General features: G+C 41.1%; 1 protein-coding gene across 1 annotated transcript; it reads left to right on the top strand.

The window, feature by feature from the left end:
- Nucleotides 1–6,760: 6,760 nt before the first annotated feature.
- Ercc6l (ERCC excision repair 6 like, spindle assembly checkpoint helicase) lies at nt 6,761–22,683 on the top strand. Its single transcript, XM_051179158.1, has 2 exons — nt 6,761–6,892; nt 19,163–22,683. The coding sequence occupies exons 1-2, from the start codon at nt 6,825–6,827 to the stop codon at nt 22,590–22,592; spliced, it is 3,498 nt and encodes a 1,165-aa protein (XP_051035115.1). The 5' UTR covers nt 6,761–6,824; the 3' UTR covers nt 22,593–22,683.
- Nucleotides 22,684–26,432: the final 3,749 nt, after the last annotated feature.

Genomic DNA, 26,432 nt, shown 5'->3' with positions numbered 1-26,432 from the left:
GAATTAGGATTCAGCTCACTTAATACTGTTGTAGGCACGTACTCAGTCCCCACCTACAATCCTAAACTCCCATGTTTTATGAGGCAAGTTGTACTGTGTAACTCAGGCTAGTCTGGCATTTTTGTAGCTCAGCCTGGCCTGGAACTCTCGTCCTCCTACTTCACTTTGCCTGTGGTGCTGCAACTGGCTTCACCTGCTTTTTGCAGCTAACTAGCAGAGTGTTTAGAGAACGCAGTGGTACAGTAATGCTTCACACGTGTTGGATACTCTGACTTAGATCCTCAGATTAGATCACTTCCAAAAAAGAAGCAAGGTACTGGAGATACAGCTCAGTCAGTCAAGTGCTTGCCTAGCATACACAAGACCTGGGTTTGAGCCTCAGCACCATATACAACTAGGTATGGTAGTATATGCATGTAATCCCAGCACCTGGAATGTAGAAGAAGCAGGAAGCTCAGACATTTAAGGTCATCTTCAGCTACACAGTTTTCAAGAATAGTCATGGGCTGGAGAGGTGGATCAGAGGTTAAGAGCACTGCCTGCTCTTCCAGAAGTCTTAAATTCAATTCCCAGCAGCCACATGGTGTTCACAACCATCTGAAATGAGATCCGGTGCCCTCTTCTGGCCTATAGGCATAATTGCAGGCAGAACACTATCTATCTATTATATAAATCTTTTTAAAAAAAGTAGAAAAAGGAAAAATAGTCTGGGTTTTATGTGATCCTGTTTCAAAAACACCAAAAAGGCGAATGTGGTGGCTCAGTCAGGAAGGGTTCTTGTCACTAAGTATGACAGCCTGAATTTGGTTCCTGTAACTCAACATGGTGGAAGGTAAGAACTGACTCCTGAAAGTTGTCCTCTGACTGAACTACACCATGAACACACCACACTCATGCCACCCCTAAATAAATGAATAAATATGTTACAGTGATTTTAAAATGCCAAAAATTAAAAAAAAAAGTTAAAAAGGCAGACTGCTTGAGTTATGTAAAAAAAAAAATGTCTTTGGGAAGATAAGTTCTAAGGCCTATCAAAATCCCTTAAAGTTTGTTTGTTTTGCTTTCTTTTGTATTGATACAGACTTTCACTTAGCAAATGGTGACCTTGCACTCCCAGATGTTGAGGTCACATAAGTTCATTACCACACCTAGTTTTGTGTGGGGTGCTGGAGATTGAATCCAGGGCCTTGGATACTAGGCAAGTACTGTAACAATTGAACCATTTTCTCTATTTTCTCATCTGTAAAGGGATGATGATAATAACAATATCCAGACAGGTCATGTAAGGAATAAAAAGCTTAGTATAGGTAAAGGGCATAGAACAGGGCCTGGCCAGCAGTGCTGCTGTTATTCTGTCTCATCTGTCTGTTGACACATTCTGAACTCTCCCAGTAAGCCTCATTAGTTTATTTCCGGACTGTGAGCATAGGTGACTCAATGCAATTTGCAGATTGGATAATTTTGTTAAATGCCTCTGTTACAGAAAGCTTCAAATACACAGAGAATTTCAAAGAAGAGGGTTATGAAACTCTGTAAAGAGCTCAGAAATTAACAATAATCTTTGTTTACCCATCTCTTTTTAATGTAAATTCTAGGTGTCCTATTATCTTGTCTAAAAATGCCCCAATACGCTTCCAACAGATGAGGACTTAAAAAAAAACACACACAATAATACCATTATCAAAATTCATAATTAATAATTAGGGAGAGCAGTTCTTTTCTTTTTTAATTCTTCTAAAAAAGGGTCTCCTTGGTTGGTGGTGGCACGTCTTTAATCCCAGCACTTGAGAGGCAGAGGCAGGCAGATCTCTGTGAGTTTGAGGTCTACAGAGTGAGTTCCAGGACAGGCTCCAAAACTACAGTGAAACCCTATCTCAAAAAAAAAAAAAAAGCCACACTTTGGTGAGGGAGTCCCAGCAACTGCATGGTGGCTCACACCATTTGCTACGAGATCTGGTGCCCTCTTCTGTCATTCAGGCATATATTTTTGCATAACACTGTGTACATAATAAAAAATATATCTTTAAAAAAAAGAGAGAAAAGGTCTCACTATGTAGACCTGTCAGGCCTCCTATTTACAGAGAGATCCACCTGCCTCTGCCTCCCAAGTATTGGAATTGAAGACAGACCACTATACCCAATTTAAGGAGTGATGGGAGATGTTATTCTGTAATTATGTTTCTCTTGTTGGTTAATGAATAAAGCACTGTTGGCCTATAGGGAAGCAAGATGGGTGGGACTAGGAAACAAGGAGGATTCTGGGAGATGTAGTAGAGAGGGTAAAAATGTAGGACACAAGAGGAGTAAGAGGTCTGGACTCTCTCCAGTAAGATAAGACTATATGGAAACATTTAGATCGATAGAAATGAGTTAATATTTAAGACAGAGTTAGCAACACTAGTAACAGGCCAACACTTTCATAATTAATAGATTGTGTTTTATTTTAGGACTGATGCTGCTCTGGGACCAGGCTGGTTGGAAAGTATTTGTAAAACGAGAAAGCCTTTCTTTTCTTTTCTTTTTTTTTTAATTTAGTTTTTATTTGGAGATAGGGTTTCTCTGGGTAACCCTGGCTGTCTTGGAATTCATTCTGTAGACCATTCTGGCCTTGAACTCAGAAATATGCCTACCTCTGCCTCCAAGTGCTGAGATTAAAGATGTATGCTGGAGGCTGGAGAGAAGGCGCAAAAGTTAGGAGCACTGGCTGCTCTTCTAGAGAACCTGAGTTCAATTCACAGCAATAACATAGTGGCTTACAACCAGCTATAATGAGATCTGGTGCCCTCTTCTGGTGTGTAGACGTGCATGCAGGCAAAACACTACATATAGTAAATAAGTCTTTAAAAAAAGAAGTCTGTGTGTGTGTGTGTGTGTGCACGTGTGTGCATGCATCACTTCAGCCCATCTAGGAAAAATCTTTGATTCATTGTAGATGTAGAAAAGGGGATAGCCAAGAGAGTTAATGTATGCAAAGTGCTTTGAACAGTATCTGTTACATGCCAAGTGGGATACAGAACTCTTATTATGAATCTCTTATCTATTCTAAACCCCCCAAACTATCTTATTTCTGCTATGAGTTAGAATAATCATTACAGAGTAGGATTTAGAGCCTTAGTGGGGAATGCCTTGGAGCACTGGAGCTCTTGGGTGAGCAACGGGGACTCTGGAAAGCACTAGAAATGGCCTGAAGGAATCAGTAAGGTTGGGGGGGGGTGTAGCTCAGTGGAAGAGGCTTACCTAACAGCATGTACCATCACCCTGAGGTTTGACCCCAGCACTCCCTAACAAACCCCAGGAAGCAACAAGTGCAAGGCTTACAGGTGGAGTGGAACCCACGAGCAGTGTGACAATGGAGCTCAGAAAATCCAGTAACAGAGAAAGGCACTTGCTGTCCACTGTGATGACTTGAACTGGATCCACAGAATTCACATGGAAAAAAAAGAGAACCGTGTCCTGCAAGTTCTCCTCTGACCTTCACACACATGCTATGGCATGGCACACACATTCATCCAAATAAATAAATGGAAATATGTTTTGGTTATATTTGAGATTGGGCTCCTCTATGTTGTCCAGCTGTTCTGGAACTCCCTAAGTAGACCAGTTTGGTCTAGGATTCAGAGGTTCTCCTGCCTCTGCCTCCCCCAGTGCTGGAATTAAAGACGTACATCACCATACCTGGTAGGTAAATGTTTTTAACTTTTAATAGGGAAAGGGAGGGTTAGTCCTTCCTTCCCATTGGTAAGGGATTTGGTGGATCACTTCCAGCTAGGAAGGCAACTCTGATGTGGGCTTCCTCTCTACATACAATTCACAGAGTGGCAGCACACTACAGTAGCAGCTTGGTACCTGCTTTGCTTCTTCTTGAATTCGGCAGGGTTGTAACTGACAATAGAAGACCCCAATCAAAGCACAGATAGAAATAGTCTTCATTAGAGTCATACATTATGCAGTTTAGGTTGGTCATCTTTCTTTCTTTCTTTTTCCCTTTTTCTTTCTTCCTTTCTTTCTTTTTTTTAGACAAGGTTTCTCTGTGTGGCTTTGGAGGCTGTCCTGGAACTTGCTCTGTAGACCAGGCTGGCCTCAAACTCACAGAGATCCACCTGCCTCTGTCCCCTGAGTGCTGGGATTAAAGGCCTGTGCCACCATTGCCCAGCAGTTGGTCCATCTTTCTGGCCCCACAGAAATTTGTCACAGTTCTGGATGCTGGAAAGTTCAAAATCAGGTCGATGGTAGGATTGGTGTGGTGAAGGCAGGGGGTCCAACTCTTCAAAGATGCTGCCTATCTGCTTTATCCTCTGCTGGGGAGGGATTGTTGTGATATTATATGGCAGAAAAGCAAACAAGGCCTGTTTGATGCCTCCAGACTTTTCACAAGGCACAAAACTATTGAAGAGGGTAAACTTTTATAACTTAATCATGCCCCAAAGGTTTCACTTCTTAACCTCCATCACAGGGGTTTTCAATACACAATTTTTCTGGGGATTCAATCATAGCACACCTCAATCCAAACTTGTCTTCAGGAAAAGCTTTCATTGAAACACTTCACCAGGGTAAACAAGCCTCCTCCAACTAGCTCATTCATCTTATTTCTCAGCCCTCTTCTGTGCAGTAATAGGCAGTGTGACATTGAAAGAACACACACTTACACCCATATCAATTCCCTAACGAACTCTGCCTCTGCAATTTCCTAGTTTGGAATCCTGAGGTAAAGTCACCTTACTTCTCATAGCATATTTCCACAAAAAGGGACTAGCAAAACACGGAATGGCCAGTAATAGAGAAATTCAAATCATAAGCCTGAGTTCAAATCATACAAGCTAGATATATGGCATGAGCCAGCAATCCCAGCACTCACAGGACTCCAGCAGGAAGATTAAGACTTTGAGGCCAGTATGGGTTACAAAGATTCTCCCCCCCCCACCAAGAAAAAGCAACTAGTACTTAAAAGCAAAGCCTGACATGGTGGTACAGTGGTACACACTTGTTATCTTAATACTCAAGAGGCTGAGGTAATAAGATTGAGAATTTGAGGCCATCTCTGGCTACATAATAAGATCCTATGTAAGTATACAAAAATCAGACAAGCATGGTGGCACAGGCCTTTAATCCCAGCATTCAGGAGGCAAATCTTTCTGAGTTCAAGGCCAGTCTGGTCTACAAAGCGAGTTCTACCAGGTAGAGAACAAGTTTCGAAAAACAAAACAGAACAAAAGCCATATAAGCCAAGAAGATAGCCCATCTTCTCCAAGATCTTTTATTTTTTTATTTTTATTTTTTGCTTCCTAATGGTCTATAAAAACGTATTAAAAGGCTTCAAATCCTCAGGACTGTTCTGTGGGAATCACAATGTCCATGTCCTCAACAGTGTATTTTCAATCCTGACTGGCCTTAAACTCATCACAATCCTGCCTCTCCAGTCTCCAGAGTTCTGGGACTTCAAGAGTGAGCCACCACACTGGATTTCCTACCAGTATTAAAACCAGAGTCATCTTTGTTGGCACACAACCTCCTATTTATCACTCTTTCATATGTCCCTAAGGTTTGATGTTTGTCTTTGAAAATGACTGCATCTTGACTAGAACTTCTAAAGAAGTGACCACATGACAATTGCGTTGTTTTGTTTTGGTTTTTTTCTGAGACAGATTCTCTGTGTAACAGTCCCAGCACTCTTCATTTTTATTTACTTATTTATTTATTTATCTATTTTTTTTGAAACAGGATTTCTCTGTATTGCTTTGAAAGCTGTCCTGGAACTTTCTCTGTAGACCAGGCTGGCCTCGAACTCACAGAGATCCACCTGCTTCTGCCTCCCGAGTGCTAGGATTAAAGGCCTGGGCTACCAATGTGCAGTCTTCATTTCTAAAGGTAGGGTTTCACTAAGATCAGGCTGGCCTGAACTCTTTCTATAGTTAATGCTCATTTTGAATGTACAATCCTTCTGCCTCAATCTCAAAGGTGCTAAAATTCTAGGCTTGTGCCATGTAATCCAGCTACTACTCCTTTTTTAAATTTAATTTCTTTTTCAGAATTTCTGACACCAGTACTGTGTTAGCATGATTTCCACTCCTTCTCATCCATCACGTCCCCTTCCCAAACCTCTCAAATTCATAACCTCTTCTTGATAAAACCTGCTGAACTCATTTAGTAGTGCTTAAATAAGAGCTTCGTGTTTGGTTTTCATCCCCCTACACCCTTCTTTTTTTTTTCTGAGGCAAGCTCTTGCTTATATGTAAGCCCAGTCTGGTCTGGATCTTGAGATTTTCCTGCCTCTGCGTCCTAAGCAACTGTGCACCACCACAAAACGCCTTAAGCTTTGCCCTTGAAAACCTTCAGTGTCTGTTTTAGGTGCAGGACTTCATCTCTTAACTGCCAAGCACTGGCCACTGCCAAGCACTGGCAGGTAGAGAAAGGGGCAATGGAATTATGGGCCACTACAATAAGGTAGCCTCCACTCACGACTTCAAGACAAACTCACGAGCATTTTATTAACTCTCTACTCTTTCACTCCGCCCTCAACACTCAGGGCAGTACACTTTGGAAGGGACAGGAAACACCAGCGGTCACGTGAGGACGTAGCCCATTACGGAGAGCCAAACTGCCTAACGTCAGTTAGCGCCAGCGTTCGAGAGCGCAGGCGCAGGCAGAGGCGCAAAACCTTCCTGGGCGGGGCTCTGGAAACCGCGCCTGAGCACCGGATCATCCCGGATTGGCCAGCTTGGAGGCGGACGGTTGGCTCTACCAGTCCTGGTTGTGCCCTGGCTTGTGTAAGGCGGGAACGAGCGAAATTCAAGAGTGGTTTTTCTCCGAGTCCGTTTTCCTTGGCCATGGAGGCTTCCCAGGGTTTAGCAGAAGTCGAGACTTTGAGCCCACAGCTAGCTGCAAGTTATCTGAGGTATGCTTGGGCCTCTGGACGGGTCAAGCTCGCAGTCCGTGGCCTGGGGTTGGGGTGGAATGACTCCCACGTTTACCTAGGAACCGCTTGTGGATTTGATCAGTTTTCTAACCTGGGGAGAGCTACCCCGTCCCCGCCCTGCGACCTTAGTTAAATAACTCTCCAGTATGAACTCTTTAAGAGTGCGAATTCCGCTAACTGATGGATCTGGGCGGAAAGGAGGAAAAGGGGTCTCTAAGTGGCTAGTAATAGAGTAGTGGAAATGGGTTTTAAAAAAGAAATTTTGCGTGGTGTTTGATAGATGATGTAAAGTGCTTCATTTCCTGACCAGGGTGTTGGTCGGTGATCTGAAGGGAAGGCTTCAGCCAGAAAGGGAAGAATTAAGTCAAGTGACCGAATAAGATTTCACCAGATGGCTGAGTCAGAGCTTGGCAATGTGGAGAGTGATATTTAACTATTAAAATTTATAGTACAGGGTTGAACAGATTGCTCAGAGATTAAGAGCACTAACTGCTCTTCCAGAGGACCAGCATTCAATTTCTAGCATCTATATAGTAGCTCACAACCGTTTTTTTTTTTTTTTTTTTTTTTTTTTTAACTCCAGTCCTACAGTCACTGTATCCATATGGAACACAAACATACGTGCAGGCAAAACACTCATTCCCCAAAAATGAAAACAACTAAAATTAATTTTAAAATGACACAAAACATAAGCAGAGGACTTGTAGACATTTTTCTTAAAAACATATTAATAGTGGCAAACAAGCACCTGTAAGAATGCTCAAAACCACTCATCAGTAGAGAGAAGAAAATCACAACTACAATGCGTGGCATCCCCTCCTGGGACTACAGTTACAAATGACTGTGCTAGGAATTGAACCTGGATCCTCTGGAAGAGCAGCCAGTGCTCTTAACCACCAAGTCATCTCTTCAGCATGTAGGAGTATGTTGTCAACTTGTAAATATTTCTCAGGCAGGTTTTTACTGTGTGTAGCCCAGGCTGCTCTTGAACTCTCATCCTTCTCTCTTGGCCTCCAGAGTAATGTTATTACAGGTGTGTAACACCAGGTCCCACTGAATTAAAGTTCAGTGTTGGCAGTGGACAGAGCCACCAGTATTTGAGGAGTTCTCCATCAAGTGTCCTCCTCTTAGGCAAAAATGTAGAAAGAGAATTTCAAGACAAACCAGTGTGAAGCTCAGTTAGTGATTCTATGCATATTTAGATCTGGGTTGATGTAAGAAAAGGACAATGCATGGGTGTGTCAGTCACAAGAGAGTTGGCTCTCAGGTGTGTTCAGGATGGCTATCTCCATATTAAAAGTCTGTAGCTTTCCAAGGTACATATCTCAAAGGATGTAATTTATAACAAGGTTTGATTAAATTAAGCTTAAAACTGCATTAAATTAAATAAAAACATATGAGCTGGTTTTACTTTTTTTTTTGTCAAAGAATGTTCTTTTGCAATTGAGATTCTGAGGTGGTTTTGTGAGGTTCATTGTTTAGATTTAGGGAGGAGACAGTGCTTGCTAATTCAGTGAAACTCAAGGCTACAGACTTCTGGCCTTAAATAAACACACTTTATTTGTTGTTTTTAACATTCTTGTTTGAAATGTCTCTAGAAAAACACATTCTCTGTAGGAGTTTTGGCTTTGTCAATGTGTTGGAGTTTCTTGATGCTCCATCAGCAGGAAAGGCAAACTAGATATCTGAATATTAACTCACCAGATTTGCAACTATTTCTCCCAATTATATAAGTGTCCTTTTATCTCTCTCGATTTTGTTTTGTCTTTCCCCCACACCAGGGTATCATTTGTATGTGTGCACATGCATGATGGTACATGAAGAAATCAGGTCAGAGATAGCCAGGTGGTGGTGCAGGTGCATGCCTATAGTCCTAGCACTGGGGAGGCAGGCAGAGGCAGATGGATCTCTGTGAGTTCGGAACTAGTCTACAGAGCTAGTTCCAGTACAGGCTCCAAAACAATACAGAGAAATCCTGTTTCAAAAAAGCAAAACAAAAACAACAACAATAACGGGATAGAGAGAGAGGGAGAGGGAGAGAGAGAGAGAGAGAGAGAGAGAGAGAGAGAGAGAGAGAGAGAGAGAGAGAGAGAAGTTAGGTCAGAGGATAACTTGCTGGAGTTGGTTTTCTCCTTCTACAGTATGGGGCCCTGGGATTGGACTCAGGTCACCAGGCTTGATAGTATATGCCTTTACACACAGGGCTACCTTGCTGGCCCCACTTTAACTTTTTTTTAATTACATTTACTTATATCAGGGAGTACACTTGAATGCCATGGAGTGAATGTGGATGCTTGAGAGCAATTTACAGGAGTGAATTCTCCTGCTAAGTTGGTTTCAGGGATTAAACTCAAGTCCTCATGTAGGGCTGCAAGCACCTTTACCTACTTGAGCCATCTCACCAGCCTGCCTTTTCTTTTTGTAGAACATTATATGGTGTAAGATGCCTTTTTATTTGATGCACAGAAGATTTTATTGTTTTTTTTTTTTTTTTTTTTTTTTGCCTTTATTTAGCTCATAATATAGCCTGGTTTCCTAAAGTAATACAAATAGTTTGTCAGGCTAGAGGGACCAGTCCTTGTAGGGGCCTTCTTTCTGCAGGTGTCAGCAAAGCTAGGAAAGAAAGGACTTTGTGCCAGACATGGTGATCGTGTATGCCTTTAATCCTGCACTTAGGAGGCAGAGGCTTCATTTAGTAATTGTAAATTCACAATAAAAATTTTCAGGTCGTATAAAATCTTGGAGCAAAAAAATTACAAATATTCAATTTTTATGTTTTTGAGACAGGGTCTCATTATGTAGGCCAGACTAGCCATGAATTTGTGAATGATCTTCCTGCCAATATTCCTGATTTCTGGGAAGTTATGAGATTACAGGTGTGTGTCAGCATATCCAGCAAGTATTCAAGTTATGTTTTGCTTTTAGGACAAAAGGGTTTTTAGCTTATACTTCCAGGGTTACAGTCTGTTTATTACTGTAGGAAAAGTCACATCATATTTACAGTCAAGAGCATAGAGAAATGAATGTATACATGTTTGTTTGTTTTTGTTTGTTTGTTTTGAGTATTTTAGGACCAAGGCACAAGAGGATGGATGAGCTTCTTTTCAGTTTTGTTTTGTTTTTTTTTTTTTCTTTTTTTGTTTTTTGGTTTGTTTTTGTTTTTCTCTGTGTAACAGCTCTGGCTGTCCTGGAACTTGCTTTGTAGACCAGGCTGGCTTCAAACTCAGAGATCCAGCTGCCTCTACCTTCCTAGTGCTGGGATCAAAGGTGTATGCCACCACCACTAGGCACAAGTTTTTAATAAATAAAATATTTCTTTTTCTTAATATGTAAATGTCCAGTAAATAGAATATACACAATATTTCAGGTATAGCAACATCAAATTTTCACTTATAAAAGAGGTATAGTTTGGTATATTAACGATAAATTTGATTTTTTTCTTTTCTTTTTTTTTCTTTTTTGGTTTTTCAAGACAGTGTGTAGCCTTAGCTGTCCTGGAACTCACTCCGTAGACCAGACTGGCCTCAAACTCACAGAGATCCTCCTGCCTCTGCCTTCCAAGTGCTGGGATTAAAGGCGTGTGCTATCACTGCTTGGCACATTTACAATTTATTATGTGTATGAATGTAAAACACCCAAATCCAGGTCCTCTGCAAGAGCGATTCTCAGTCATTAAGCAATCTCTCCATCCAGGTAAGTTTTTTTTTTCCTGTGAAAATATAATAGTGTCTGTGTGAGTATCATATGTGAGTTCAGGCACAGATGTACCATGGTGGCAAGGACAACTCTTGGATTTTTAGAGTGTCTCAGTGTAGCCTAGACTGCCCTGAAACTAGATATCCTCAAACCTCAGCCTCCTGAATACAGGGATTGTAGACATGTGCTACTATGCTATGCTTAAGTTTTACTTTTTCTGGTTAGAAATTGTTATTTTCTTTCACAAATATGGGTAGGCTAAGGCATATGTGTATAAAAATACATGTGCATGCTTTATTGTATTTATTGCTAGTGAAAGCAATTTTTTGAAGCAAACAGCAATCTACATCCTTTTTTTGGTTATGCTAAAGGTTGATCCTGGGGCTTTACATATGTTAAGCTAGTGTTTTCTCATTGAGTTACATCCTTAGCCCAATCTACATAACCTGTTCATAGGAAAATTGTGAAATACATAATAGTGCATCTACATCCATACATTGGAATACCATGAAACTGTTAAAAAAAAGTAGTGTATAGCAGGAAGGCATAGCACGTTCTTTTCAATTTCAGTGTTCATGCACATTATTTTACCAGAACTCTGCCCTTTCAGTTTCTTGATCTCCTTTTTTGAGGTTCTCTTATCCTTTTCCCTTATGCCATTTAACACCATAGTTGTACCATATGCTTTGCACTACCAGTTATCACAGCACCTCCTTGCATTGACCACCTTCAGAGACTATGGCTTGATCCCACTAAAGCTCAGGTGGAGATTTCATTGCCAAAGAAATGGTCTTGAGATATAGTGGGCTAGGTCTTGGGGGCTCTGTCTTCATAAAGGGATTAACTCTCAGACCAAGTTTGCTTCTGTGTTAGTCACTTTCTGTTTCTATAACAGAATACCTGGGGGAAAACACTTTAATAAGATAAATAAATCTTAAATAAAAGTTTGGGGCGGGAGTGGGGGTGGGGGCACACACCTTTAATCACTTGGGACACAGAGACAGGCGAATCTCTGAGTCTGAGGTCAGCCTGGTCTACAGAGTGAGTTCCAGGACAGTCGGGGATGCGTACAGAGAAAACCCTGTCTCAAAAATTAAAAAAAAAAAAAAAAAAACCGACAAAGATTTATTTAGGCTCATGATTTTAGAGATTTTGGTATATACTTGGCTGTCTGCAATGTGTTTACGCCTTCCTTGGGTAAGGCAGAAGCTTCCTGAGGGAGTAGCATAGCAGAAGAAACAGGAAGGGGAGGGGAGTGACCTGGGACAATGTATATCCCTCCTGGGCACACTGCAGTCACATGCTTCTTCCACCATGGCCCCAAAGCAGGTATCTGAAAAAAAAAAGCAAGGAATTCTTCCAACTTTCAGTAATACTAATATTGATGAGAGGGTTCAGTGGTCACTGTCTGATTCTTCCTTTGCAAATTTGCATTCCCCCTTTATGATGAGGAAGTAGTATGTTGGAGATATGTAGCATTCTGTGAATATCCTGTTTTCTGTCTACCTTTCCTCCTCCCTTAGTTAATTTCTCTGTTATTTTGTCACAATGATGAAAAAGCAACACAAAAAGGTACATATTACCAGTGTGGCCTGTATCTGTTGACTTTTTTTTTGGCTTTGACTGACCTAGAGCTCACTATGTAAATCAGTCTGCCTTTGAACTCAGATCTGCCTATCCCAGCCTCCTAGAGGCTTATAGGTTGCACCCCTATACCCAGCTCTGTTGACCTTGGTCACCTGGCTTAAGTTTGGTTTGCCAGTTCTTTAATGTATAGGGTTAGTTTTCCTTTAAGGGATCCTTTTCCACACTGTACCATTTGTTAGCATGTTATAATGTGCAGCATACATTTAAGGAGTAGGAATTAGGCCTCATCTCATTGAGGGTAGAAAGTTTACCTTGTTTGGCATTCTGTGTGGGAGATTTGTCTCCATATTTACTTGTTTATTGCTGTGAGCTCATGAACATTTATTTCATACTTTTGATTTATAATATAGTTCAAGGTATTCTACATCTAAGCATGGGGGTTTGGTTCAGTTGGTTCCTGAGTCACTTTGACATATCCACATCATTATGGAGTTAGAGGGGATTTTTTTTTGTTTTGTTTTTTGTTTTGTTTTGTTTTTTTTTGTTTTGTTTTGTTTTTGGTTCTTGTTTTGGTATAGTGTCTCTTGTAGCCCAGGCTGGTTGAACTCCCAATCATCTTGCTTTTATCTTTGGAATTCCAGGATTACAGCCTTGTACCACCATACCCCATTCTAGTTAGCTTTTGGGGTTTTTCTACTTCATTATTATTATTCTGAATAAATTTCTACCGGTGCATTTAACTCAGTGTATTTAAATTACACACACACACACACACACACACCATCACAGACTATTAGAAGTATATAGATCAAGGGGTTAGGACTTTCAGCCTATGTTTGTTGGTTTTTGTCAACTTGACACAAACCTACAGATACACTGTGTATACAAACCTATACATACCTGAGAAGAAGGAATTTTTAAACAAGGTCTCTTTATGTAGCCCTGGACTGGCCTGGAACTTGTAGACATGTGCCTGCCTCTGCCTCCCAAGTCCTGGGATTAAAGGTACACACTACCAATTTGGTTAGAAATAGGGAATCTTAATTGAGAGTGCTTCCATAAGGCAGTTTTATAGACAAGTCTATGGGTGTAGTATTTTAATGAATGATGTGGGAGGGCCCAGCCCACTGTGGGCAGTGCCACCCCTGGGCAGGTGGTCTTCGGGTTTGTAAATAAAGAAGGCTGAGCAATCCACTATCAGGCAAGCCAGTAAGCAGCACCACTCCATGGTCTCTGCTCCAGTTCCTGCCCTGACTTCCCTTTCTTCGTGATGACCTGTAAGCTGTAAGGTGAAATAAACCCTTTCCCTCCCAACTTGTTTTTGTTATGATGCTTTATCACAGCAACCAAAACTGCTAGACTTGCTTGAAAGTATGTGTGCAAATGTGTAAATTTCCCCCGCCCATCTGGTGTCAGCAATGATCTATGTTGTGATAGTACAGAAGAAACTGGGAATGAGGCAAGTATTTGTTTTTCTTATAGCCATTAGAACTTCATGTTTTAAAAGCAATTCGTAGATACTGGACTTGAACAAGTAAAGTGACTAATGGCAGATTGTGGGAGCCAAATACAATAGGCATGACAAGTGCTATCCATGAGATAGAAATGATTATAAAGAACTGCCTAGAAATAACAAAATATAACAAAGAAAAAAGGGAAAAATAAATATCTACACATGTATACACTTACTTGCTTTCTATCATCAAAGAGGGTCTAGAAGCAATGATAGTAGCAATAAGCATATTGTGTGGGTGCATGTGCAAATATGTATATATCATAGGAGGTCAGGTACAACCTCAGCTGCCATTCTTTAGGCTCTTTCTACCTTGTTTTTTGAGATACTATCTAACATTTATCTGGAACTCACTAATTGGACTAGGCTGACTGGTTAGCAAGACCCAGGAATTCTCCTGTCTCCACCCCTCTCCCCCCGGGTTTGGGATTACAAGTGCACTCCCACTTTTTGCATGGGTATTGAGGAACAGACTTAGGTTTTCATGCTTGTACAGCAAGCACTGTTCTGGCTGAACTGTCTTCACAGCCTGTTGGCAAGTTTAAAACATTTTATTTTATGTGTGTGTTGTACCAGGCTTTTTCTTTTGGGCCACCAACCAGCTTCCTAATCTTGACATGGAAACTTATTATTTATGAAAGCTCGGCCATAGCTAGGGCTCATTTCTTTCTAGTCTTATAACTTAACTTGTTTCTCTTCATCTATGTTTTGCCTCAGAGCTTTTTACCTTTCTTTTCTTCTGTCACTGTGTCTGTCTGGCTGATGGCTGCCTCTTTTCTGGCCCCAGGCATGTCCCTCTTCCTCCCTTATTGTCTTCTCTCCTCTCTCAAGCCTAGATTTCTCCTACTTATTCTCTCTGCCCACCAGCCCTGCCTATCCCTCTCCTGTGTAGCTATTGCCTGTTAGCTCCTTATTAGACCAATCAGGTGCCTTAGGCAGGCAAGGTGAAACAAATGCAGCACATCTTTACACAATTAACAGAGACAGAATAAACAAATGTAACATCCCATCACATAGCATAAACAAATATAACACATCTTTGCCTAGTTAAAATAATATTCCACAACAGTGTGGAATAATATATATATATGCACCGTGCACATCCAGGAGCCTCTGGCAGTCACTTCCTACCTTATACATTTTTGCTATGTTTTGGAAATAGATTCTTTCCATGTAGATCTTGCTATTCTGGAACTCAATGTGTATATTGGAGTTACAGTCAGAATTGAACCCATGATCTCTGCCAAGAGAGCTCTCTCTCTCTCTTTTTCTCTCTCTGTTTTTAAAGACAGGGTTTCTCTGAGGCTTTGGAGGAGACTGTCCTGAAACTAGCTCTTGTAGACCAAGCTGGTCTTGAACTCACAGAGATCAACCTGCCTCTGCCTGCACAGTGCTGGGTTTAAAGGCATGCACCACCACTGCCCGGCCAAGAGAGGTCTCTTAATCACTGAGTCCCCTGTGATGATTTTAATACACTGAGGCATTATATAAATGCACTGTGTACTAAGCAGTTTTATGTCAACTTGATACAAGCTTGTCACTGAGAGGAGGGAACCTCAAATAAATGCCTATGTAAGATCAGGCTGTAGCCAAACTGTAGAGCATTTTCTTAATGTATGATGGGGGAGAGCCCAGCCCACTGTGGGTGGTGTTATCCCTGGGCAGGTGGTCCTGGGTTCTATAACAATGTAAGCCAGTGAGCAGCATTCCTCCAAGGCCTCTGTATCAGCCCCTGTGTCCAGGTTCCTGCCTTGTTTGAGTTCCTGTCCTAACTTGTTTTGATGATGAACAACATACAGAGGTATAAACCAAATAAACCCTTTCATCTCCAAGTTGTTTTTGGTCATGGTGTTTCATCATAGCAATAGTTCACTAAGATACACTAAGTACAAATATTGAGACAAAATAACAGATCCTCCCCGGGCATGGGTTAAGAAAGAAACCTTAAGTGAGGCCTGAACTGTACCTTTTTACAAAACGTTTTACTGGTGTGTCTTAATTATATAAAATAGTGGGTTTCCTAATGACATTTTAATATATATATATACACACACACATATATATATATGTGTGTGTGTGTGTGTGTGGGTGTGTGTGGGTGTGTGTGTGTATCTCCCTATTAGCCATATTTAAAATGAATTTTAGTACCATCTATTTGCAAATAACATGATTTCCTTCCTTTTCCTCTTTTTTTTTTTTTTTTTTTGAGCCAGTATTTATGTGGCCCTGGTTGTCTTGGAACTGCTGTGTAGATCAAGCTGGTCTCAAATTCAGATGAGTCTGCTTCTGCCTCCTAGTGCTAGAATTAAAGGTGTGTACCACCATGCCTAGTGATTTTCTTCTTAGTAATATCTGCATATAAATATATGTGTGTGGCCTCTGGGTGAAAAGCATTAGTGTCAATAACCTGGATACTTTTCTTTATCTGTGAATTCTTACAACCCAATACAGACTTAGAAAAATTGATGCTGAAGCCCAGAGATTTGTGTCTTTTATGCCCCGTCTCAAGAAAGTTTATAGAAAATTGAGCATCATTGTCTTTAATTTTCTTTGTTGTACTAGAAATTGCACCTAGGGCTTTGTGAATGTTAGGTAAGTGCTCTACCACCAAGTTATATCACCAGCCTGAGAATCAGTGGTTTTTTGTTTTGTTTTGTTTTTACTCTTTTGAGACAGTATGGAGCTCAGCCTGACTTTGAGCTAATGATGTCCCTTCCTCCACTGGAATCACACCTGACAATGAAAATCTTTAAAAAGATGAGTGAGGTGAAATTAGTGTAGCGAAAGAGGAGGGTGTTCTAGGAAGAGGGTGGTGGAGTGAGCCTGTACTTAGAGGACACAGAGAGGCATAATGAGTATAGAGGCTTAGAATAAAATCTGGAAGGTAGAAGGGCCAGTCCTGATGGTGCAGATCTTTGATCACAGCACACAGAAGTCAGGAGCAGGCAGACCTTTGAGATCAAGGCCAGTCTAGTCTGGTTGAGTCTACTTAGTGAGTTCTAGAATAGCCAGGGCTACATAGAAATACCCTGTCTCTAAAACAAAAATGTGTAAGGTAGGAAGTGACTAGTAAAGGCAGAGGAGTTGTAGGTTCCTGGCTATGTCAGAGAGGACTTGTAATGCCAGATTAAGCAGCTTCAACTTTGTAGACTATGGGTCTACCTGAGATGTTTTTTGATGGGGGTTGTCCTGTATGCTGTGAATATGTTTCTCTTACTGGTTGATGAATAAAGCTGTTTTGGCTAATAGACAAGCAGGATTTAGCCAGATGGGAAATCCAAACAGGGATAAAGGTAGAAGGAGTCAAGGAGCTGTCATGTAGCTGCCAAGGAAGCAAAAGGTCGGGGCTTCACTGGTAAACCAAGACTGCATGGAGATAAACAGATTATTAGAAATGGGTTAATAATTAAGAGAGAGCTAGCCAATAAGAAGCCTAAGCCATTAGCCAAAAAGTTTATAATTAATATAAGCCTCTGTGTTTATTTGGGATTAAACAGCTGTGGGACTGGGAGGGGCAGAAACTTCCATCCATAATTTTTGAGTTAGCTCCTTATTTGACTGCTAATGCAAGGTACTTTGCCCATTGATACTATACAGTTTAGTGACATTCATTATATTCACATAATTGTGAAAGTGGTGTGTTCAAATAATTGTGCACTTTTCCCTATAGCTAATTTTAGGACATATTTATTACTCTTCAGAGAAACTCGTAACTGTTTAGCCATCACCTCTCCAGCCCTAGTGCCTCATTGTAGTTTGGCTTGCATTTCCCCATATCTAACACAGAGTATCTTTTTTTTTTCTGAGAAAGGGTTTCTCTGTATTGCTTTGGAGCCTGTCCTGGAACTTGCTCTGTAGACCAGGCTAGCTTGAACTCACAGAGATCCACCTGCCTCTGCCTCCTGAGTGCTGAGATTAAAGGCATGTGCCACCAATGCCTGGCTACAGAGTACCTTTTTTGTTCTTATTTACCTTTTATTTGGTTTTTTTGTGTTTGGGGGGTTTTGTTTATTTTTGTTTTTAGTTTTTCAAGACAGTGTTTCTCTGTCCTGGAGCTTGCTTTGTAGACCAGGTTGGCCTTGAACTCACAGAGATCTGTTTGTCTCTGCCTTCAGAGAGCTTGGATTAAAAGTTTGCACCACCACACCCAGTTCTATAAAGTGTTTTTTTCTCATTTTTGAGGAATCTCCATCTTGTCTTCCATAGAGGCTGTAGTAACGCACATTTTCAACAGAATGTAAAGATTGCTCCCTACCCTGAAATTCTTGCTTTCTTGCTAGCATTTGTCTTAGTTATTTTAAGTTGAGTGAGATGGAGCTTCTTTTAATTTTTTACTTATGCTATATTGTGTGTGCATGTGCGTGTGCGCAGAGAGGTTAGAGGACCGCTCTGGGGACTTCCTTCTATAATGGCTTCCAGAGAGTATGCAGGTTGTAAGGCCTGTGCTGAAAGTGTTTTACTGGCTGAGCTAGCTTGCTGAGCCAGAATGGAGTTTGCATTTCAATCCATTGTCCATTATGTTTTTTGAAATAGATTTTCATGTAACTCAGGTTGGTGTCAGATTTGCTGTGTGGCTGAGCTGGCCTTAAATTTCTAATCCTGTCTTAATTACATTCCAAGTTTTGAGATCATAGGCACACACTAACATGTCCAAGTGTATGTCTTCTTTTTGTTTGTTTTGAGGCAGGGCCTTAACTATAGCCCAGGCTGGCCTAAAATTTAAAAGGAATTTTTATATCTTATCTACCTACCTACCTATCTATATTGATATAGATGGGTAGATGCACATGACACAACATGTTTTTGGGGCAGAGGACAACCCAAAGAAGTCAGTTCTCTCCCCCCACCATGTGGGTTTCAGAGTTCAAACTCAGTCATCAGGCTTGGTAGCAATCCTCTACCCATTGAGCCATCTTACCAGCTCTGACCTGGAACTCTTGATCCTCTTGTCTTAGCTTCTGAAGTGCTAGGAGTACAAGTGTGTATTTTTTTCTGTGCTAATCTCTGCCACCCTGAATTAAGGACTTTCGAAATCCAACTTAGTTATAGGTCTGCATGAACTTCAGTGGTAAAATGCTTGCCTAGCATGCACAAAGCCCTGAGTTCAACACCCAGCACCACACATAAAATTAGACATAGCACATGCCTATATTTCCCAGCACTCGTGAGGTAGGTTAGAGGTCAGGAAATGAGTCATCCTTGGGGATATAGTGAGTTTAAGAAGAACTGCATGGGGTACTTGAAATTGTCTTTTTAAAAAAGCCCAAGTACAGACTGGATTACAAAATGGGCTCTGAAGCTTTCATAGAATGTTCAGTCTGTTTCTTTCTGTTCCCTTCCCTCTCCTATATTGGGAATTGACCCCAGAGGCTCATTTATGCCAAGCAAATATTCTACCACTTGAGCTACATCACTAGTCCCATATCTTATTTCTTTACCTTGTTTTTAAATAGATATGTGCAAGAAGCCAAAGAAGCAGCTAAGAATGGAGATCTGGAAGAAGCATTGAAACTTTTCCATTTGGCAAAGGACATTTTTCCCACCAAAAAGGTGGTCAGCAGAATCCAAAAACTACAGGAAGCTTTGGAGCAGTTGGCAGAAGAAGAAGAAGATGATGAATTTATAGATGTTTGCAACTCTGGCTTGCTGCTTTATCGAGAGCTGTATGAGAAACTCTTTGTGCACCAGAAAGAAGGCATTGCCTTCCTCTATAGACTGTATAAGGATGGAAGAAAAGGAGGCATCTTAGCAGATGATATGGGACTTGGAAAGACTGTTCAGATCATTGCTTTCCTGTCTGGTATGTTTGATGCTTCACTTGTGAATCATGTGCTGTTGATCATGCCAACCAATCTTATTAATACATGGGTCAAAGAATTTGCCAAGTGGACCCCAGGAATGAGAGTCAAAACCTTCCATGGCTCCAGCAAGGATGAACGTAGTAGAAACCTGACACGGATTCAACAAAGGAATGGCGTCATTATCACTACCTACCAAATGCTAATCAATAACTGGCAGCAAATTGCAAGCTTTAATGGACAAGCATTTATATGGGACTATGTCATTCTTGATGAAGCTCATAAGATCAAAAGTGCCACAACCAAGTCAGCAATATGTGCTCGTGCTGTTCCTGCAAGTAATCGCCTTCTTCTCACAGGAACACCAATCCAGAATAATTTGCAAGAACTGTGGTCCCTATTTGATTTTGCTTGCCAAGGCTCCTTGTTAGGAACACTAAAAACTTTTAAAATGGAGTATGAAAATCCTATTATTAGAGCAAGAGAGAAGGATGCCACCCCTGGGGAAAAAGCCTTGGGACTTAAGATATCTGAAAATTTAATGGAAATCATAAAACCCTATTTTCTCAGGAGGACCAAAGAAGAAGTGCAGACAAAAAAGGCAGACAACCCAGAGGCCAGACTTAGTGAAAAGAATCCAGGTGTTGAAGCCGTTTGTGTGATGCCTTCTCTTACCAGGAAAAATGATTTCATTGTTTGGATACGTCTTGTGCCTTTACAAGAAGAGATTTATAGGAAGTTCGTGTCTTTAGATCACATCAAGGAGTTACTAATGGAGACACGCTCACCTCTGGCTGAGCTGGGTGTATTAAAGAAACTCTGTGACCACCCTAGGCTGCTATCTGCACGAGTTTGTCATTTGCTGAATCTAGAGACTGCCACATTCTCGGCTCAGGATGAAAATAAGCAAGAAGTTGCCTCAGATGTGGAGAGCATTGACAACTTAACTGACGGTGCATTGATGCAGGAATCTGGAAAAATGATATTCTTAATGGCCCTGCTAGAGAGACTTCAAGATGAAGGACATCAAACTCTGGTGTTTTCTCAGTCAAGACAAATTCTCAATATCATTGAGCGCCTCTTAACGAATAGGCACTTTAAAACATTGCGAATCGATGGCACAATAACTCATCTTTGGGAACGAGAAAAAAGAATCCAGTTATTCCAGCAAAATAAAGAATATTCTGTTTTTCTACTTACCACTCAAGTAGGTGGTGTTGGCCTAACATTAACTGCAGCAACTAGAGTGGTCATTTTTGACCCGAGTTGGAACCCTGCAACTGATGCTCAAGCTGTGGATAGAGTTTACCGAATTGGACAAAAAGAGAATGTTGTGGTTTATCGGCTAATCACTTGTGGAACTGTAGAGGAAAAAATATATAGGAGACAGGTTTTCAAGGACTCATTAATTAGACAAACTACTGGTGACAAGAAGAACCCATTCCGCTATTTTAGCAAACAAGAGTTAAGAGAGCTCTTCACGGTTGGGGATCTGCAGAACTCTGCAACCCAGATGCAGCTTCAGTCTCTGCATGCTGCTCAGCGAAGATCTGATGAGAAACTAGATGAGCATATTGCCTACCTACACTCACTGGGCATAGCAGGAATCTCAGACCATGATTTGATGTTCACCCGTGATCTGTCTGTTAAAGAAGAACTTGCATCGGTAGAAGACTCTCCATACATTCAACAGAGAGTTCAGAAGGCTCAATTCCTTGTTGAATCTGAATCTCAAAATACATTGGAAAGACAAAGAACTGGAAACGAGGAAGCCTGGCTCAAAGCATATGCATTTCCTTCTCAACAGAAGAAAGGTCATCAATTGAACAAACCCCAGCCTCGACCTTCACGCCTTCTAACTAATCCTACCCAGATAGAAGATATCAGTTCTCAAATGGCTAGTATAAGCATTTATGATCAGTCTACAGAGAGTGAGCCCCAAGATGTCTCCAAGGCACATGATGTTACTTTGCTGCAAGGTGACCAGCACCACTGTGAAAGTACATTTGATGCTGGTTCTGTAGCTACTTCGCCCCAGGGGGCTGGAAGTATAGAAGAAGTTTGGATTGACTCTTTACTGGGACCTACAAAATGTTTTGCAGCTGAAAATGAAGCTGAGCAAAAGAAGGCAGTACAAGTGTCGCCTAGGCAAGAGGCCCTGGAGTTGGAAGAGGATCTTTTAGAATCAACACCACAGTATGCATGTGATTTCAATCTTCTCCTGGAAGACTCCACAGGCACTAGGCAAAGTCTCTCCAGCAAGTTTTTGGAACATGTTGAGAAAGAAAGTAGCTTGCAAAGCCCTGCAGCTAACTCCAGGGCAGAGTCAGTACTTAATCACAGTTTGCATTCTCCTAATAAGAGTGATGAAGAACCAGAAGTGATTAGCGTAAAAACCAGAAGCAAAGCTAGAAGGCTCCTCTCAGATGACGAAGGTGAAGAAGACACTTCTAAAGGTACTTGTGGCACAAGTTCATTTAGCATCTCTCCTTTTCCATTCTCATCTGTGAAACAATTTGATGTTTCAACTCCCAAAAACGATGCCAATCCATCTGCAAGGTTCTTTTCACCAAAAATACTTGACAGTGTGAATATATCCTTTAATTCTAGGAGATCTCTGGCTTCTAGGAGGTCTCTGATCAATGTGGTTTTAGATGACATGGAAGACATAGAGGAAAGGCTTGATAACAGAAGTGAGGAGGAGACTGTTCCAGGTCATTCAGAAGACGAGAGCAGTGATGAAGCCTCAGTGCACATAGAAGAGGATCCCTCTGGGGAAACACAGGCTTCAGGAAACAAGCCCAGCAATTTGACTGTGTCTGAGCCTAGTTCTCTGGCCCTGGAGAGCTCTCCCTGTCCGCCTGAACCTTTGTCAAGTGAGCCTTTGGTTGATTCTCCCCAGGATCCACCAGTGGAGGCTGATAACGACTATGAGACACTTGTAGCTCGTGGAAAAGAACTGAAAGAGTGTGGGAAGATACAGGAGGCTCTCAACTGCTTAGTTAAAGCACTTGACATAAAGAGTGCAGATCCTGAGGTGATGCTTATGACTTTAAGTTTGTATAAGCAACTTAACAACACTTGAGGACTCCAGAGCCTGGTTATTGTGTCTAAAATGAGACTGAATATAGAGGTTTTGTTCAGTATTTCTTCCCTTGAACATTTCTTTTTTTCCCCCCTTTCCTTTTAGGCATGTTTTTACAAACTTTCAGAAGTGATTTTTTTTATTATTATTATTTTCAACTGATACTTCCTAAAGTTTTTGTGAAACTATCCTGGTTATTTTTTTTTTTTTTTTTTTTTTTTTTTACTCTGAAAAGGGCCATCTTGTCTGTCAGCTCAGATCAGAAAATTAAAGTGACTTTTCTCAAGTATTTTCTTTTCCATTCATTTTCTTTCATGGAGTGATAAGCAGATGTATACAAAAACTTTAGTTATAAGACATCCTTAGGAAAGTGGTGTTTGTGTTTCCAGCTTAGCTGCAGACAGTACCTGCATATAGCTTTCTAAAGCTATAAGTGGTTACATTGATTCATACTGTTTTGTTGCTTGATAATCAAGTCAGTGGGATAAGTATATAGCACTCCTAGCCTGCCCTGCTTAGTCATTCTTCACTCACCCTCAACTGTCAGCTTTTCTTCAAACCAGTTACGCTGTGGGTTTTGTTGTTTGGTTTTTGTTTTTTGTTGTGGGGTTTTTTTTCGTTTTTTTTTTTGTTTGTTTGTTTGGGTTTTTTTGAGGGATAAGTTTCTCTTTTATTATTCTTTCTGTTGCTTGTTCTACTCTATTTTTTTTTTGAGACAGGGTCTCTACACAGCCTTTGCTGTGCTGGAACTCACTATGTAGACCTGGCTGCCCTGGAGCTCCCAGAGATCCACCTGCTTCTGTCTCCCAGGTGCTGGGATTAAAGGTGCTCGACACTCCGCCCCACTTATGCTGGTGTTTTGATGCTATCACATCTTCTCTTTGGGTTGTAGACTAGATAGAATCTGATTCACCCTCAGAAACACAAGTGCAGCACAGTATACAGTCACCCAGGAACTAATGTTTAGAAAGTACCAACTGGATATTGATCACATCTTACAGACCTCTTGTTTAATCCTTACCATAATCTTTGAGGTATGAACTGCCCATGATGAGGGTAAGATATGAAACAGACTTAACCTTGTACTGAACGAAAAGCAACTATATAGCACTGATCTCTTTTCATCACTTCTGACACCCAGTGTGGTAGTGGGAAACCATACTAAAACAATAAATGCTTTGCAATTCAGTTCAGATACTACCCAGAGTTGGCATGTAGGCCTCAGTTCCACAAAGACTGGCTTTATAGTGTAATGTAAAATAATTTTCTTGAGGTTAGGCAGCACCTTTAATCCCAGTGCTCTGGAGACAGAGGCAGGTGGATCTGTGAGTTTGAGGCCAGCCTGGTCTGCAAAGCAAGTTCCAAGACAACTAGGGCAAACACAGAGAAACTCTGTCTTGATAAAACCAAAAAAATCAGCTGGCAAATTTTTATTTCTGAAGCATGGTATTTTGCTATATTCATTCTACATTTTTTTGAGCAGTTTTTCAAGACCCAGTTTGACTGTGTAGCTTTGTAGACCAGGCTGGCCCCAAATTCATAGAGATCTGCCTGCCTCTGCCTCCAGAATGCTGCAATTAGAGGCATGTGCCACTACCACACAGATTCATTATACATTTTTATATGTCATAAATACAGCAGCTAAAAAAATTAAATATAATGAACTATCGAGATGGCTCCATGGGTAAAGGCACTTGCTGCCAAGCCTGAAGACCTGAGTTTGAACCCCAGGACCCAATGTGGGGAAGAGAACCAGCTCAGTAAGTTGTCTGACTTCCACATACTTGTCATGGCACATATAGATACACATACAAAATAAGTACGTATAACTATATAGAGAGTGATACAGATACCATTGGGGTGAGGAGATAGCTCAGTCAGCGAAAGTTCTTGCTATACAAGCATGAAGACCAGTTCATTCCCCAGAATCTGGTTAGTGACAGTTATAATCCCAGTGTTGGAAAGATAAGAGTATTCCTGTGGCTTGCTAATCAGCAAGCCTAGTGAATTAGTGAGCCCTAAGCTTATAAGAGATTTCCCCCATCTCAAACAACCCACTAAGGTGGATAGTTCCTGAAGAATATCTGCCCTCCACATAGACATATGCACATGGCTGAACACAAACACAGTTTTTAAAATAGGTAAGAGAATATTCATCATGGAAAGGAGAATCACAATATCACCCATGTGTGTTAGAATATCTATTACTAAAAATAAATAAATAAATAAATAAATAAACACCATGACCAAAAGCAACTTGGCATAGGAAAGGGTTTATTTCTTCTTACAGCTCTCAGGTCACACTCCTTTACTGGGGCAAGTCAGGACAGGAACTGAAGTAGAAGCCATGGAGGAACCCTGCTTATTGGCTTGCTCGATTTCCTTTCTTATACAACTCAGGACCACCTGTACAGAGGTGGCACTGCCCACGGTAGGCTGGGCCTTCCCACATCAATCATTAATCAAGAAAAGCGTCCCATAGACTTGCCTACAATCTGCCAAAACAAAACCTAACCAGGACAGCATGCAATGAGCATGAAGGAAGTGCTTTATGCTGACTTCTGTCCCTTTAATCAGCAACTGGATACCTGCTTAGCCTAGTACAGACAACTCCACGGGAGAGCCAACTTCTTCCCTAATCTTGAATTATACTATTTAGTTTGTGTGTGTGTGTGTGTGTGTGTGTGTGTGTGTGTGTGTCCCTTCTATGCCACAGCATGCACGTGGAGGTCAGAGGATGTGCTGGCTAGTTTTATGTCAATTTGACACAAGCTAGAGTCATTTGGGAAGAGGGAACCTCAGTTGAGAAAATACTACCACCAGATCCGTCTGTGGGCAAGCTGGTGGTGCATTTTTCATTGACATTAGAAGGCCTGATTCAATGTAGGTGCTGTTGGTTCTAGGTGCTAAAAAAACAAGCAGGTTGAGAAAGCCATGAGGAACAAGCCAGTAACTTAAACTTCTCTATAGCTTCTGTTTCAATTTCTGCCTCCAGGTTCCTGCCCTAACTTTCTTCAATGATAGACTGGTATGGAAGTGTAAGCAAAATAAATCCCCCCAAAATTGCTTTTGGTATGGTGTTTTATTGCAGCAATAGAAACCCCAATTAAGGTAGAAGACAAGTATGGTTACCAGTTCTCTTCTACCATATGGGTCTCAGGCACTAAACTTAAGCTATTAGATGTGGCAGTAGGCACCTTTACCTGCTGAGTCATCTGGCAGGCCCTCAAGTACCTTCTTTGACAGACATTTATTTAAGGAGAAAAGTTGAGAAACAGAAGGTACGATTCAGAAGAGTATTTGTTTGCTGTATTTGCGGAGGACCAGTTTGGTTCCCAATACCCATGTCAGGTGGCTCACAACCACCTGTAACTGCCAGCTCCAGGGGATCTGATGCCCTCTTTTGTTCTCCATAGGCACACTCACAAACACAGACACAATAATAATAAAAATAAAAGGAGAAAGTTGATGAGTGGCTGCTTGGCTGCCATGTCCTACATTAAGACAATGGAACTAGTGATACCTGTCCTGGCAGATCAGAGTTGACTAACTTGAATTATGCTTCCCATGTACTAATTCACCTACTAGGTGCCCAAGGTTTTCAGAGGCCTAAGATTTGACTCCTTTGAAGATGGTTTCAGAGTTAATTTATGGGACACACTGAGAGTCAAAATTAGTCTGGGGAAAATGGGAACTCATGTTAAAAGGAGTCTTTGAATCATTATTGAGAACTAATAACTGACTGACTGCAGAACATACTGATCCCCACCTGATCAAACCCATACTGACAGTTCACAAAACAGGATTATTTCATACCTTTTAAGGAGAGAAACAATATAA

Source organism: Phodopus roborovskii, unplaced genomic scaffold (genome assembly GCF_943737965.1).
Source record: "Phodopus roborovskii unplaced genomic scaffold, PHOROB, whole genome shotgun sequence".
In the NCBI taxonomy this organism is placed as follows: Eukaryota; Metazoa; Chordata; class Mammalia; order Rodentia; family Cricetidae; genus Phodopus; species Phodopus roborovskii.
Note: the sequence above shows the minus strand (reverse complement) of the source record. Positions and strands in the feature narration are given on the sequence as shown.

Bases quoted from the DNA above. Each gene is read 5' to 3' on its own strand.
- Ercc6l (XM_051179158.1), top strand. From the start codon at position 6,825: ATGGAGGCTTCCCAGGGTTTAGCAGAAGTCGAGACTTTGAGCCCACAG. The intron at 6,893-19,162 runs GTATGCTTGGGC...GTTTTTAAATAG, and splicing joins CTAGCTGCAAGTTATCTGAG to ATATGTGCAAGAAGCCAAAG.